General features: G+C 52.5%; 1 protein-coding gene across 1 annotated transcript; it reads right to left on the bottom strand.

The window, feature by feature from the left end:
- Positions 1–2,342: 2,342 nt before the first annotated feature.
- Positions 2,343–14,821, bottom strand: LOC134055569 (serine/threonine-protein kinase pim-2-like). The gene is made up of 11 exons (XM_062511973.1): positions 14,708–14,821; positions 9,248–9,308; positions 8,657–8,856; positions 8,483–8,553; positions 5,795–6,461; positions 5,605–5,655; positions 5,065–5,431; positions 4,242–4,421; positions 3,884–3,981; positions 2,733–2,866; positions 2,343–2,397 (listed from the first exon to the last, which is right to left on the bottom strand). Exons 1-11 carry the CDS (start codon positions 14,819–14,821, stop codon positions 2,343–2,345), a joined length of 1,998 nt encoding a protein of 665 aa, XP_062367957.1.
- Between the last annotated feature and the right edge of the window lie 611 nt (positions 14,822–15,432).

Here is a 15,432-nt window from a genome sequence, read left to right as displayed (position 1 = left end):
AACAGAGGCTTCTAGGAGATGTTTGAGCCCATTCCAGGCAGAGCCTCCTACTCCAGGAGGAACTGCGTTTCCTGTGCCATGGCCAGAGCAGATCCTGCTGCAGGAAAAGCCTCGAGCCAACCCCAACACAGGAAAGGGCTCGGGCACAAGAGCAGAGTGCCGGGGTGGGACCTGTGCCAGGGAGAGCCCGAGACACCAAAGGCACCTTGGCAGCAGCAGCTCCCTGCAGGGCATGGCCACAAGCCTCCCTTGGCAAGCTGGCCTGGTGGCCACACTGGAGAGCTGCTGGGTCGGGGGGGATTTCTGGCTGGGGATCTGCCTCAGCCCACAGAGTGTGACCTCAGCCCTGGCTCTGGCACAGCCCCTGTGCCTGGGCCCTGCAAAACCTAAAGGTCACCTGTGCCACCCTGGTGCCCATCCCTGGGTCTGGCACGGTCGGTTCTCTACTTGGTGGTGCCTCCAAAACTGCACCCCCCTTCTCTACAGCCTGAGCTTGAGGATGCCCTGAGAAATATAACAACTCTGTGCTTTCCAGAAACTATTAATAAAGTGCCTGTTTGTTGTCTGTATAAACTTAAGAATGGAACTCATTACAGACTGCCCAGACTGCTTTGTGCCATGTGTCTTTTTTGTTACTCTATTTGGTGTGTTCTACTATTCATTTCTTAACTTTTGATAATATTTTCCATAGAGGGATGCCTTTAGTCACAGTATTGCTACATCAGCAGGTACTGTGCTTGTGTTAAGCAGACAGTAAAGAGGCATGATCACTGTGCATTGAGGTACAATAAAGCGTCCTGCTCTGCCCTGTGTGACCAAGACAGGTCTTCCTCCCCCTTTTCTGTCCCTGCAGGGGCAGTGCCTGTGAGCAGAGGTGGAGGGAAGAGAGTCCCAGCACAGCTGCAGAGATGCAGATGGTTGTCAACTCCACTTCCTGCATAGAAATCCGGCATGAAATTGCTTCTAAATGCTGCTCCCTTCAGCTCCTGGACACCTACTCACAGAGTTGTGAAAAAAATCCCCCGGCCACTGGCTTCCAAGGTGAGTTATGCCAAAGTTAGAGCTCGGTGGGAAATCTCTATCCTTTCCAACCCTTTTAATATAGCCATACATGGTGGAGTACATGGATGTGTCTTGTACAGAAAAGAAGGAGTGTGAAAGCAACGTGACTGACACTTTTCAGTCTCTGTGTTCATTCTACACCCGTGGGTACAAAGACATCATGGAAACCCTGGCACAGAGAGACCCTTCAGTCCATGGGTACAGAGACATCCCAGAGCCCCTGGCATAGACAGACCCTTCTGTCCATGGGTAAGTGAGCACAGTGGGGGTGGGTGAGCAGTGAGTCCTGGACAGGAGACAAACCTGGCTCCAGCCCTACCAGGCCCTGCCAAGGCTCAATGCTGGCTGCTCTGAAATGGGAAAGCCCTTCAGCCTTGTCCCTGCCCAGAGGGGCAGTGCTGGCCTGGCAGCACAGGTTGTTTTCCCCACAGGCTGCAGGAGATGAGAACACAAGGCTTGCAAACACTGACTGCAAGCCACAGCTCTGGGTGCTCCCCACGAACCTCAGCCCAGGGCCCAGTGTCTGCCCCAAGCTTCAGGGGATGCAGTGGGAGCCCGGCTGGGCTCTGCCCTGGGGCCGTCCTGCAATGACAGCTCCAAACAGGGAGCATTCAGTTGCCACAGACAGCCAAGGCAGGGGTGGAGGGGAGCTGGTCCAGCCCAGCACTGCACTGCTGTGTGCTGTGCTCTGGGGCTGGGGCTCCCTGCACAGGGGACTGCACTGCTGTGCCAGAGGAGACAAAGAAGCTTCAGCTTCAGCCTAACTGAGGTGCATGGGTGGGCTGGGAAGAGTGGGGAAGCTCAGGGGGATTCACAGAGTTCATCCTGCTGGAAGGACGAGGAAAAGGGAGTGGGAACTCAGCAGTGAGGAGAACTGAGGGCTGGAGAGCAGCTCTGAATGACACTAAAATCTCACTGGACCTCTGAGACATTGCTGCTCTTCAGCCAGTGACAGCATGAGATCCTAAGCCTGGGGATCAGTGTTCCTCGTGGTGAGGGGCATCAAGGAAGGCAACAATGTGATGGAGACTGTGATGGGCTGGGAACTCAGTGGGGGAAAGGAGGGAGCAGTTGTGAAGTAAAAGGCAGGTGGGGGAGAGAACTGTTCAGAGGAGGGCTGAGCTACAGCTTGTGCAAGCTGAAAATGTCATTTGGGGTCGTTCCAGATGGATTTCATTTCAGAAGGTATTGAACAGGATTACTTTGTTTTCCCTTGGAGGTGTACACTCTGCAAACTTGAGCTGCGTTGCCAAAATGCTCAAGCAAGTCTCTGCTGCAGGTCACACCATTTCTCCTTTGGCTGATTCGGGCCCGGTGCTGAGCTGCAGCAGAGCCCTGGCAGAGCCCAGAGCAGCCTCAGCATCCACAGGGCCCGGCTGCAAGGAGAGAAACCAGAAATTGCCCGTCAGCTGAAGGCTCCTGAAGGCTCACCCTTGTCCCAGCTCCCACGGTGCCCAGGCCACGCTGGCCATGCCCAGAGCAGTGCCCAAAGCTGCCCATCATTGCTGCCCCTCATTGGGCAGCAGAGCAGGAGGGCAGGACATGTGCCCAGCCTGCAGCCAGCCATGGCACATCCTCCTCCTCAGCAGCTGCCACAGCAGGATGCTCCGGTGTTTGCTGCCATTTCCCAAAAGCTCTTATCCCACCATGCAAAGAAGACGGGGACTCACCTCATGCCATCGCTGCTGGCAGAAAAGCTGGTCCCAAACGATGTCCTCAGCCTTCTCCAAGCGCACGGCCCGTCCACACCGCAGCTGGTCCCAAGCACCTCCTGATCCACACTGGACCCCACCTGGAACACTTCCTTTAGAGAAACAAACAACAAAATAATGAAAATAGGTTACAGTGCAAAGGGGGGGAAAAGAGAAATGGTAAAAAATCTTATCTCTATCAAGGGCTTGAGGAAGGCCCAACCCTACATGCCAGGGAAAAAGCCACCCATGGCTGAGAGAAGCCCGTGCTTTCTCCCTTTCCCCCTGCGCTGCCGCAAAAGTTATGGTGATCCCAAAGCAAGCAAGGGCAGTGGAGCAGCCCAAGCCCTTCCTTGCCTGCAAAGCAAAGCAGCCAAGCACAATTCTGGAGCCCCACCTCTGCTCCCACCACGGGGCTTTGTTTGTGTCAAGCTGGCTGCCCCAGCCCCAGCTGGGGCACGGTGGGTGCTGGGGGCTGTTGGCAGGGCCAGGAGCCAACTCCCATTTCGTACCCACCCCAGCCCATCCCCCAGTCCTGCCAAAAGGCAGCTTGGCAGACGACAGAAGAATCAATTTTATCCTCCCCAGCAAAGGGGGAACCTTTGTTTCCTGGGCAGGCTGTGCAATGCCCAAATCTGGGAGCATCCCCCTGGGTCTGGACTCATCTGTAAATTTGCTGTGTGGAGCCTGGCTTTGAAGAAGGTGCCAGAATCCAAGTCTGTCATCTTCAGCTTGCCAGTGGCCAGGTGGAGGAAGAGGTTGTCATCCTTGATGTCATCCTCGCTGTCCCCAGCAGCAGCAGCCCCACCTGCTACAGCTTCTCCAGGGGCTCCTTCTCCTTCCCTGGGGGGGAGACCAGGCTCTCAGTGTTCTGCCCAGGGCCCCAGCTGTCAGTGAACCAGGACAAGCCAAACCAGCTCAGATGGTGGCCACCAGTGCTGGGCAGAGAGCAGCTCAGCTCCAGCCCAAGGGCTGGGTGTTCCCATCTGATGACCTGGGTGCAGTGGCACAGGCAGGACAAAAAAGTCTGGGCTTCTTTGCTTCTGATTGCCAAGGCCTGTGTGGAGCTGGAACTTACCAGAGCCCTGCATCAAAGTGCGCCTGTGGCTCTCTCCCTTCTTCTACGTCAGGTGAATTTGCTGCATCCAAGGGTCACAAAGCAGGTCTTCTAATGAGGGCCTTTCTATGTCGAGCATGGATAAACACCTTTTGATCAGATCTTGGCAGTCTGGAGAGAGAAAGCAGAAACCACCGGTCACTTGGAGGAGGCTGCAGTCTGCTTTGCCCCATTATTCCCATGCCCAAGCCATGCTGCGTGTGCTCAGAGCTGGGCCTAAAGCCTCCCATCAGTTCTTTGTTTTGGAGGAGAGCAGGAGAGCAGGACCTGTGCCACGTGCTCAGCAGCTGCCAGAGCGGGATGCTCACGAGCCCACTGCTGTCTCCCAGCACTGCCTCCCATTCCCCCCGTGCCCAGAGATGAGGATTCACCTTGAGAGAGCCGTTGTGGCAGTGAGAGCTGATGGTTCCAGCTGATGTTCCGGCCCCTCCTGAAAGGGTGCTTCCCACAGACCATCTGGTGCAGCAGGATGCCCAGGGACCAGATGGTAGCTGGCTTGCCATAGTACCAGCCAAAGCGGGTCCATTCCGGGGGGCTGTAGGACCGTGTTCCTATGGGACAGAGATGGAGTTCATCAGGGGAATGCTGCTGCTCCCAGAGCCTGGCCCCAGAATCCTTGGCCATGCTAGGGCTGCACCAATGGCACATGGTGTGACCCCTTGCCTCTGGCCAGCACCTGGGACTTGTGTACAAACTTGGGCTTGGAAAAGGAGCCACTGGTGCTGCAAGAGGGCAGCAGAAGCCCTAGCAAGGCCTGAGCATGACAAGGAAAAACCCACTCAGTGGTGGGGAAATCCATGTCTCCATCCTCCCTGCCTGCATTGCCCCAAAAAACAATTATGAGGCCAAGGCAAACAAGGTGAGCACAGTAGTGCAAGCCCTTTCTCACCTGCACACCAAAACAGCGGGTGCGCAGGTTCTGCCCCTCCCCTGCTCCCCTACTACCCCCACCCATGGGTGTTTTTGTCAGGCTGGCTGCCCCAGCCCCAGTCCTGGGCACAGCGGCTGGCAAAGGCTGCCAGCAGGGCTGGAAGCTGTCCCCCCAGCCGCCCCCAGTGGAAAGCAACTCAGCTGAAGACTCAGTGCCATGACTGGCAGCAAAAAGGAGAGTCCACGCTCCCACAGCCAGGCTGGGCCCTGAGCTGTTGGGCCAGGAGATGCTGGGAGCGGGAAGACGGCGCTGTGTGGGCTCACCTGCAAAGTGAGTGTAGGCTGTGTCCTGCAGGTAGGTGCCACAGCCAAAATCAATCAGTTTTGCCTGCCCGCTGGCCAGGTCAACGAGGATGTTCTCTGGTTTGACGTCCCTGTGCAGGACTCCGCAGCTGGTGCAGTGCTGCACGGCCTCCAGCACCTGGCGGAACAGCTGCCGCGCCACCTCCTCGGACAGGAACCCCCGTGCCCGAATGAAATGACGGAGGTCCTGACACCGCTCCGGGCGCTCCAGCACCATCAGGATCTCGCTGGGGAGCTCAAGCCACTCCAGCAGCTGGACAACACCAGGGAAGCCAGTGGACACCTTGTCCAGGAGCACGATCTCCATTGGTGCTCTGGTGCTGTCGGGCTGCAGGAGGACCACGATGCCGTCAGCGGGGCTGATGCCGTGCCAGGGCTCGGGAAGCCCTCACCCAGCCCGGGATGCTCTGCTGGCCCCACACGCACTGTCCACCCTGCTGGGCCTCGGCTCATGCCCACCCAGCACGCCCCGGCTTCTCCCGCTGACCCCCGCTCACTCACCAGCTCACCCCAGTGTCGGACGCGGTTCCGTGGCACCCTTTTGATGGCCACCTGCAAGCCAAGGGGAGCAGAGGGCTTAGCTCGCCGCCCGCCCTGCCGAGCCCCATCCCTCCCCGACCCCTCCTCCTCCTCCTCCTCCTCCTCCTGCTCTTCCCCTCCTCCTCCGCCCGCCGCCGGCCCCTCCACTCACCGGGGCGCCGTCCGAGAGCCGCGTCGCCGCCCAGACGCTGCCGAAGCCGCCGCGCCCCAGCAGCGAACCGAGCTGGTAGCGCTCCTTAATGCCGTGCTCCACCTTCCCTGCCGGCGAGACGCGGCTGTCAGCGCTCGGCCCGGGGCCAGACACGGGCCCCGAGCGCCCCTCAGCCGTCCCGGGCCGGGCAGCCCCTGGCGTTCGCTCTTTGGAACGCGACAGCGGCGGCTCGGGGCCAGCGGCCGCGCTGCCGAGCGGCGGAGCTCGGGCCGGGGAAGCCCCAACGGAGGCGGCGGGAGCGGCCGCGCCCTGTGTGCGCTCTGCGGGCTCCGGGAGCAGCTGGCGCCGGGACCGGGACCGGGACTGGGATCCACGTTGGGGCTGGGGCTGCGGCCGGGGCCGGGGCCGGGGCCGGGGCCGGGGCCGGGGCCGGGGCCGGGGCCGGGGCCGGGGCCGGGACAGGCGGAGCCAAAGGGAGGCGATGCCGCACCAGGCACTGATCCCCGCCCAGCAGCGCCACTGCCAGTACAGCCAGAGCCGGGCGGAGGAGAGACCGCGGCAGGACGGCCGGGGACGGGGACGGGGACGGGGACGGGGACGGGGAAGCCCCGCCCGGGGCCGAGGGCGGGCTGGGGGCATGAGCCGGCTCGGAACGGGGAGAGGGAGACTGGGAGAGGAGGGAGACACCGGGAAACGGAGACTGAGAGAGGCTGTGGGACTGCGGGAGAGGGAGAGGAGATCCAGAGGGTCGACAAAGTCGCTTGATTCGCTGCTGCTGCCGCTGCTGCCGCTGCTGCCGCTGCTGCTGCTGCTGCAACTGCAACTGAAGCCCTGGGGCCGTTTGTCCCCATGGCCGTTTTTCCGTTTTTCCGTTGCCTTCTCAGCCCTGTGCCAAGCCCCGCGCACCCCGGGGGCAGCCCCTGAGCCTTTTCTTTCCATGGAGAATAAAACATCTTTCAAGCACAGGCATTGGCGGCCAAGATTGGGATACTGCCTCTGAAATTCTGGATATATACAAGGATAGCTCCCAGACAAAAGCTGCCAGGACTATGTAGGTTACCTTGGCTTCCTGAGGGCCGACTCTTCCCTGCCTTTGAAACACTGGGGCTCCCTACGTTCCTTTCTATGGAAAAGAACTGTCCTTCTTGTCCAGGTGCCCATGGCCTCAAGCACATGACCATTTGATAGTGGTCAAAGGAGTGGAGAAAGGAGTTCTGTGCTCAGTGGGCTGGAGACTGAGGACAGCAGAGGAGAGCCCTGGGAGGGATTGATGGGCAGTTTCAGAGATGATGGCTCTTTTGACAGAGAATATCCAGAGAAAGAAACAATTAATACCAAGGGCAGCTGTGGAGGCCCAGACTGGAAACAAGGAGAAGGAATTTCTCTCCCAGAGCAGGGCTGAGGTGCAACACATCCCCCAGAAGGAGTCTGGGCCAGCCCAAGGCACAGGCATGGGCAGCAGCTGAAAGGTTCTTCTGAATTGGACTCCTCGAAGGGTTTGTGCAATCTCCTCCTAGGCCCTGAGGTTCAAGGACTCAGCACCAAATGCACCACGGGGCTCACGGGGATCAAGCAAGTCCTGACAAACCACGGCTCTGCCTTGATTTCCCTCTGGTCTGGTGCAGTCCATGAGGAAGGTTTTCTGCTGCAGTTATGGAGAAATATCCATTGGAGTTTTAAAGGGTGGATTTTATTACTGCTGATTTTAGAGCAGAGGTGATTAGAGCATTGTGTGGTTGATATTGATCCAGGGTCTCTCCTCGGCAGGTCTGGCCTGCTCAGAGAAGCTGTGCCTTGAGGTCTGACCCAGTGTGGACAACCTTGCTCCACTTTGCCCAGCCCCATCCCGTCTGTCCTCCCTCATCTGGAACCTGCTTTGCTTGGAGAACTGGCTGCGCTCAGGAAAGAAATGTTTTCCCTTTTTAATTTTTTTAAACAATCTAAAACTCCTAATTTTCTCCACTGCAAACAGACATAGTCCTCAGGAGTGTGCCTGCCCAAGGTGCCACCAAAAGCACTGCAGAGCTGCCCTGGGCCAGCTCTGCGGGTGGATCATCATCGCATCCTGCACTGGGCCACTGCCAGGGGCTGTACAGGGCCATGGACACTGCACTGATCCCACGGCTGGGTTTGTGTGCCACGGCAACCGTGAGAAGTTCAGGTTTCCTTGGAAACATTTGGGAGAACTGGGACATACTGGGGAACACTGGGAGCACTGTGGGAAACGCTGGGACATACTGGGAGTGATACTGGGGAGGAGTGGGTCAACGTGGGAACATGGGGAATGCTGAGGGGGAATCTGGGTGGACTGGGATGGACTGTGGGGTTGCACTGAAAACTACTGGGACATACTGGGATTGATACTTGGAAGTACTGGGACAAACTAGGGACACAGGGCGCACTGTGGGGATGGCTGGGGGACACTGACGCCTACTGTGGATAATACGGGGAGGAACTGGAATGGACTGGGAACTAAGCCAGGTGTATTGGGTGGGACTGGGGTGTACTGGGATGACCTGGAGGGGCACTGGGTTTGTACGGGGCTGTACTGGGGATGGAGTGGGCTCCTGCCTCTGGTGCCTCCCATTTGCCAAGACTCCCGCCCATCACTGCACACAACCAATCTGTGCTGGGTCTTGGCACTTTGGGGGCGGTGCCTGGTGTCGGCGCCATCTTTTCTGTTTTTGCCTGTGGCTCCCGTCATGCCCCACGGCCCAGTTGAGCCCCGTTGGAGCTGGGACAACAACGCCCGTCATGCCCTGGGCTTCACAGAACCCCAGTGTCCACCCACCACATGTCACGTATGTGTCCCCCAGACCTCCCAGGATCTCTAAGTGCCCCCGCAGCACCCATTTGGCTCACCCCAAAAGCATCCCCAGACTCCAAAGTGCTCCCAACCCCATAGATGGCCGTTACAGCCACTTCTGGGAATTCATCTCCTGTCATCTGGAAGAGACGGTCCGAAGTTTCCCTCATTTGCCTCACGACCATCACAAGAAGACCCCGGTGAACCCCACTCGCTCCAGACAGGAGTTTTCTGGCCTGGTTGCCTTTGAACAGTTCTGGCCTGGCCGAGGTAGAGGTTTACCAAATAACTGTTTGCAGCTGTGCTGTGCTGTGCCGTCATGGTGCACTGCTCTTCGAGGCCACACTAGCCCAGCCAGATTGGCACCTGCTTCTGTGAGCACACAACGGTCCATAAATCTCCCCACCTCTTGGCCAGACATCGCTCACTTTGAGAAAAGACTGTAAAACGGTGACTCTTTGGAGAAGCCTCTTGAGATCTCCCCACGTAAGGAAGACACGTCTATTGGCCGAAGACCACGAGGACTCCGTCCCATCCCTTGGTAGCTATTTCCCTTCCCCTCTTTTCCCCTTTTGTTTCCTTAAACTCTCCTCTCTGTCGCACAACTGAATTGTTAGCATCAAATAAAGTGCTATATTGAAGCATACTGCTGTCCCCCTGCTCCGTGTCTTGCACCTCAAGATCAAAACAAAGCATCACGATCCCCGCCTGGATTGGCAGATCGTGACATTAAATTGGCATCACGGACTGGATTATGACAGACAGAAGGGCTGCAAGGTTGTGTGTAGTCTGTAATAGGGGAAGGACATCTTGCTCCAGCCGCACCTAGCTGGTCACCTCAAAAGGAGTGAGCTTGTCCAGAAAGCAAGGGGGGCAAGTTCAGATTTCCTGCAAACTGCACAGGCCTAGGTGGAGAGCACCCCCACACTTGTTTGAGGGCTCTGTCTGTAGAATTTCACTCTAGGATCTCTTGGAGTGGAAGACAGGACTCTTTTGTTGGTTTTTATTGTGGTTTTTTTGACTGCTTGGTGTACCAAAGAGACAACCAGAGATTTGTACTGAAGCTAGTGCCTCCCAAGCAGCTTCGGTCTCTTCACCCACACAGGGAAGTGAAAGGGAACACAGAGAAAAGTTGTGTGTGTGTGTGTGTGTGTGTGTGTGCGCGTGTGTGTAACTTAAGTGATATACCTCCCTGCAGTGGTTTTTACTTGCCCCTTCATAAAATGAGTGAAAATTGCAGTGCAACAAATAAAGCTGCATTTTTTGCTCTATTAGCTACATATAGTGCCAGACCCTCTCAGGGAGGAGAAGAGTGGGCACCAAATAATTGGTATAATTTAGAAAATGTGATTGATGGAATATGTTCTCTGCAAAGGGAGTCAAAATTCAAACTGTACAAAAATAAAACTGTACTCTGTTCTGTTTTGGGAGCCTGTCTTAGGGCAGCTCTAGAAAATCACTTCAAGCAAACAAATGAGGAGACTACAATTATAAATTCTCTACAAAAATGAGTTCAAATTTTGCCAGAACAACTAAATGAAGAAAGGAACAAGTATCTTTGTTGAAAACATGAGTGCTCTTTGTTGCAAAATGAGAAACAGTTGTTAGAAAGTGCTCTAAGAGAGGAACACACTAAAACTTTAGAACATCTGGACTCACTGAAAGAAGCAGAGCAATGTGCCAAAAATGGTTCCACCGACTCTGGGCCCCATTCCCTTTTCTCCCTATACAACCCCTTCTCAGCAGACACCAGGTTCACCTTCGCGTTGTCCTGCCAACAGCCATAAAATGTGGACATTATTAGTGTTCTGGAGAAAACACATTCCAGATTTTTCAATAATTGCCAGGCCTCTTTATGACTTGCTGAGGGAAGGGGTGAAATGGGATTGGACTCTTTCTCAGGAGGAAGCACTGCAAGTGCTGATTTTTGAAGCAACAGCTCATCAAGCCCTGGGCCCTGTTCACCACACAGACCCTTTCCAGGTAGAGTGGGGATTCCCCATCTCGGGGTTGTCAGTTCACATATGGCAACAAGGCCCTGATGGTCCTACAAGGCCTGTTATTTGTTTGTATTTCCGTGGCTTTCAAGATGCTGAATAAAGATACGCTATCTGGGTTAAATGACTGTTTGCGGTTAGCTTAGCTCTCATAGAAGTGGAGAAAATTGTAGGGCAACGACCAATTTCATTAAGAGGTCCTTTCAAAGTGATCGTAGTGGTCACTACTGGGGCTCCCCTGCCTGACGCGGTGGCCCATAGATCCTCAGCTAGGAAGTGGTATGCCCAGATTGAACATTATTGTAACATCTTCTCAATAACAGAAGTTGCTATAAAACATTGGGCTATACAAGAAACTGAGAGCTTGGGGAGCAGCCAAGACAAAGCTGCCTCGGCAATTAAAGTAGCCCCTCCTTTCTCCTCTGAACAATCAGCAAATTCTTGGTTCACTGATGCTTCTGCCAAACCAGAGGGAAAGGTGTGGAAACACAGAGCAGTAGCCCTCCACACTTCTGATGAATGAATCATTACTGAGGGAGAAGGCAGTGCTCACGTTGGGGAACTGATGGCTGCCTGGAGTGTTTTCCAGTGTGAGGTACACAATACCTCTCTTGTTTGCATCTACACTGACTCTTATGCTGTGTTTCAGGGATGTACAGAGTGGCTTCCTTTTTGGCAGCAAAATGATTGGGAAGTTAACCGAATTCCAGTATGTCAAAAGAGAGAGGTGGCAAGAAATTTGAACTATCGCAAGGTAAGAGAATTTTGCCATGCGGTGGGTAGCTTCACACATGCTAGATAGTTTCATCATTTTAATTTCCTGCCTCTTCATGGCAGACTCTGTTGCGTTTACTTTTCACAGAAGAGCACCGAGGGACATGAAGAACCAGATAACCCATGATAACACTGCTGATACTTACTGACTGTTGGTATAATTTTACTTGAACTAAACCAACAAGATTGAAATGACAAAGCTTCATGGTTACAATAACACATAAATTCATTGCTGAATCCCTCATCAAACTTGTACACAGTTATGGCACAAGACCTCACGGCCGTGTTGTACTTTGTAAAATTTAAAATCAGAATTGTTGGCTCCATTTCATTGCTGTACAGTTTTCCCATAAAATCATGTGTGGTAAAAACAATACAAAATACTGGGGGGAATTTGATGTGACTATTGTGACACCTGCTACTCCACCACCGCTTATCCTGAACCCTTTTAACAAACGAATGACAAGAGACATAATCGGCGTTGTGGGAGCAGGATTGGGAATTTTCAGTAGCATTGATTCAGAAGTACTGAGGAATAAATTGGCTACTACGTCTGGAGACGTCACCAAATTACAGCAACCACTGCAGTCATCTTTGACAGCTTTGGGAACCCAACAATGGTTCCTATCAAACATTTTGGCAAATTGGGAAAAGGTAAATGCAAATGACCGCAAACCGATAACTGATGAACTCGGTGCTGCACAAAATAACATCTCTTTAGGTCTCGGCTGTATCCAGGCACAGCTGTGGGTGCGGTTTGTTGCTGCCTCAATTATCAGAGAAGGCGAGGAAGGCACTTTTCCTACTGAAATTCGGCAAAGAATTTGGGATAGTGCCACTGACTTTGAAGGAGAATTCCAATCCTGGTGGAACTTGGTACATTTTAGCTATGACCCCAGCACAAACACAGCCAGAGCCTTTGTGCTGATGATACATAATGCTTCAGTGCATTCCATATTCGCCATCATTGCATTCGGGCTGAATCGTGATGGAGCTATTCTCTATCCTTTTAAGCATAGAGAATGGGCCCGTCAAATTGGTGAGAAGTGGGAAACTGTGAATTTGGAAACTTGTACTGTCCGGGAACAACAAGGGTTTATCTGTGAAAGTAACGCAATTAGAGCTCAAGATATTTGTTTGGACACAGAGCCAAATGTTTGTAACTTTGAAATACGTCCAAGCGAGATTCCTGAAACGGTGCTGATTTATATAGGCAATGGTTGTGTATGCTTAAGAACTGCTGGCAACCTGTTATCATAGAAAATTTGGTAGTGCATACTAAAAATCATTCGAATGTTTGCATTTGTAACTTTACTAGAATTGTAGGATGTGATTTCCTTATGTAGTCCCAGTTACGTCTTGCCACCTTTTGCAGTCCAATTACACATGAATCCACCATTTATTGCCTACTCCCGTTGGAATGAACCTCGCTCTGGTAAAGCAATTGCTGCTTCCCCAGGATTTAATTGAAATTTTGGAAAGGATTAAGAAAAACAGACCAAAACTCTGATAACTCTTCATCACCATGTAAAGGAACTACATCATGTTTTGGAAAGAGTAAAGAAAGATGCTGAACTCAAGTGGTGGGATACCCTCTTTGGGTGGTCACCTACTGCCACAGGTGTCCTGAAGAAATTGTGTCATCCCATCACTGTCCTTTTGATTTTGGTTTTGATTGGTTTTGCTTATATCAGCAATCCTGTACAACATGAGTTGGAGAATGATGAAGCAGTTAACACACTTGACATCCATAATGAATATACACAAGTCAGTCACTGTTGACGTCCCTAAGGTTATTGATGCAAGATGAAAAACACATGAGTATTTAAAATGTTATATTGACGACTTGTGTTTTCAAAATCCAATTACCTAGAAATTATTTTATTTTATTAAATATCGACTTAAAATACTTCTTAATTATTTTAAATTGTGTTGAAATGATGTACTGGTATTGACTTGTTTTTTAATTATCTTACTTGTGTTTTGTACTGAAATTGCTTATTCATTATTTTAAATTGTGTTCAATTTACTTATTAATTATTTTACTTGTCTTTTAAATTGAAATTACTTAAATTAGTGTTTCAAATTGAAATAACTGATTAATAATTTTACTTGTGTTTTAAATTGAAAATACTTACTTAAATTGAAATTACTTTGAAAGATTGAACTTGTTCTTTCCCTTTCCCTTTCCCTTTCCCTTTCCCTTTCCCTTTCCCTTTCCCTTTCCCTTTCCCTTTCCCTTTCCTACTTTTTTCTTTGGCTGACTTTCTGTCCCGGTTTTTCGGAATATGCTACCGACCTGGATGAGTCCTGAAGACTTCGCTGTTGGAGTTGGCGGGAGAAATGCAGCACTCAGTGTGAATGATCAGCAAGTCACAATTTATTGCATGCTCTTAGTTACATTTATATCATCAATAATTAAGCTCATACATAGTGCAAAAGCAAGCTCATCACTGGCTACCGCAGCAAAGGTCAGTCCCACCCAGTTCCTCATTCTTGTGATCCTTTAGCTGCGGAGGTTCTGCATACTATCTTAACGGAAGTATCCTGTTATTGCAAAAGTGGTTCCATATCTATTGCTCAAGGAAAAGCTGTCCTTCAAAATACCCACTGTGTCAGTATTTTCCCAAAGCCCTGTCAGCTAGTTCTCGCATGGGAATATGGCCTTTCTCTCTAAGCCATTCTTCTACACTTCGCAACTGAAGACACCGCAGCAACAACACTACAAAGGAGCTCTCTCGACAAAGATTGTGAGTCACGGGGTGGTGTAAGAGACGGTCCAAAGGTTCCCTCATTTTCCTCATGACCGTCGCAAGAAGATGCCCGTGTACCCCACGTGCTCCTGACCTGGTCGGCTTTGAGCAGGAGCTCTGACCCGGCCGAGGTAGACGCGTGGCAGGTGGCTGTCACAGGTGCACTGTGCCGTGCTGTGCTGTGCCGTCATAAGTGCCGGCCCAGACATGTGGGTGCCTGCTTCTCTGGACACACAGTGGTCCGTAAAAATCCCTACCTCATGGCCAGAAGCCATTCGCTTTGAGGAAAGACTTTAAGAAGGTGACTCCTTGAAGAAGCCCCTTGAGATCTCCCCACAGAGGGAAGACCCGTCCATTGGCAGAAGGCCCCGAGCACACCCGTCTATGACCACAAGGATGGTGTCTCATCCCTTGGTAGCTATTTCCCTTCCCCTCTTTTCCCCTCTTTCTCTCTATCTCTTGACTTTGTTTCCTTAAAAACTCTGCCATCTATAGCACATAACTGTGTGCTTGGCACCAAATAAAAGTGCTCTGCTGTGAGTATTCTGAAGCATACTGTTGTCCCCTGCTGTGTCTTTTGTACCTCGAGATCAAAACGAACCATCATGATCCCCGCCTGTACTGGCAGATCGTGACAAGCTCCCAGCTTGTCATCCTCTGTACCAGAGATACTCTGAGTTGTACTTAGAGAATGCATCGTCCGTGAAATGTTCCAGCTTTAGGAGATGACTCCAGGAGCTGCAGCTGCATTGTCCTGCAGCCAGAGGCTTCCTGTGTCAAAGGCTGGGAGTGATTCCGCCCCAGTCACCTCTGAGCATCTTCCCAGCCCTGACAGATTGAAGCTCTCTGTGCCCCTGTGCTGTAGCCGGGGTGGCCACAGGCAGTGCCCCAGCCCTGCTGGGCTGCACACAGGAGCTGCTCCTCAGTAGAAATGTCATTTTGTAGATCTTCTTGATTGGCAGGATCACCCTCTGAGCCAGGAGCCCAGCCCAGCCCAGCTCAGCAGCACAGACACAGCTGAATGACTTTAATGACCCTCTCAGGGCTTTGATGTTGTTTATATCAGACTCAGTCCCTGAGAGTGTGCTCAAAAATCTTGTCAAGAACTCAAAGTGATATTTAAAGTCCAAAGATTCTAGAAGCTGTAATGGGTGCCACTGAGGGACACATCGGAGAAAGTGTCCCCAGGTTCCAGTTAGAGCAGAACACTGGTGGAAGCGATGACAGGTGCAGACAAACAAGGGAAAGGTGTCTCTGATGCTGAGCAAACCTCAGCACAGCAAGGCTCACTTGTCCCCTGCTGGCCAA

The sequence above is a fragment of the Cinclus cinclus genome, chromosome 33, assembly GCF_963662255.1.
Source record: "Cinclus cinclus chromosome 33, bCinCin1.1, whole genome shotgun sequence".
NCBI classification, from domain to species: domain Eukaryota; kingdom Metazoa; phylum Chordata; class Aves; order Passeriformes; family Cinclidae; genus Cinclus; species Cinclus cinclus.
The sequence above is the reverse complement of the archived record's forward strand: the minus strand, read 5'-3'. Positions and strand labels throughout refer to the sequence as shown.

Excerpts from the sequence above, each read along its gene's own strand:
- LOC134055569 (XM_062511973.1), bottom strand. The coding sequence starts at position 14,821 with ATGCATTCTCTAAGTACAACTCAGAGTATCTCTGGTACAGAGGATGAC. Across the intron at positions 9,309-14,707 it reads TGGTTCGTTTTGATCTCGAG|GCGGGGATCGTGATGCTTTG; the intron begins GTACAAAAGACA and ends CTGCCAATCCAG. Across the intron at positions 8,857-9,247 it reads CACGGAGCAGGGGGACAGCA|AACTGTTCAAAGGCAACCAG; the intron begins GTATGCTTCAAT and ends CGGCCAGGCCAG.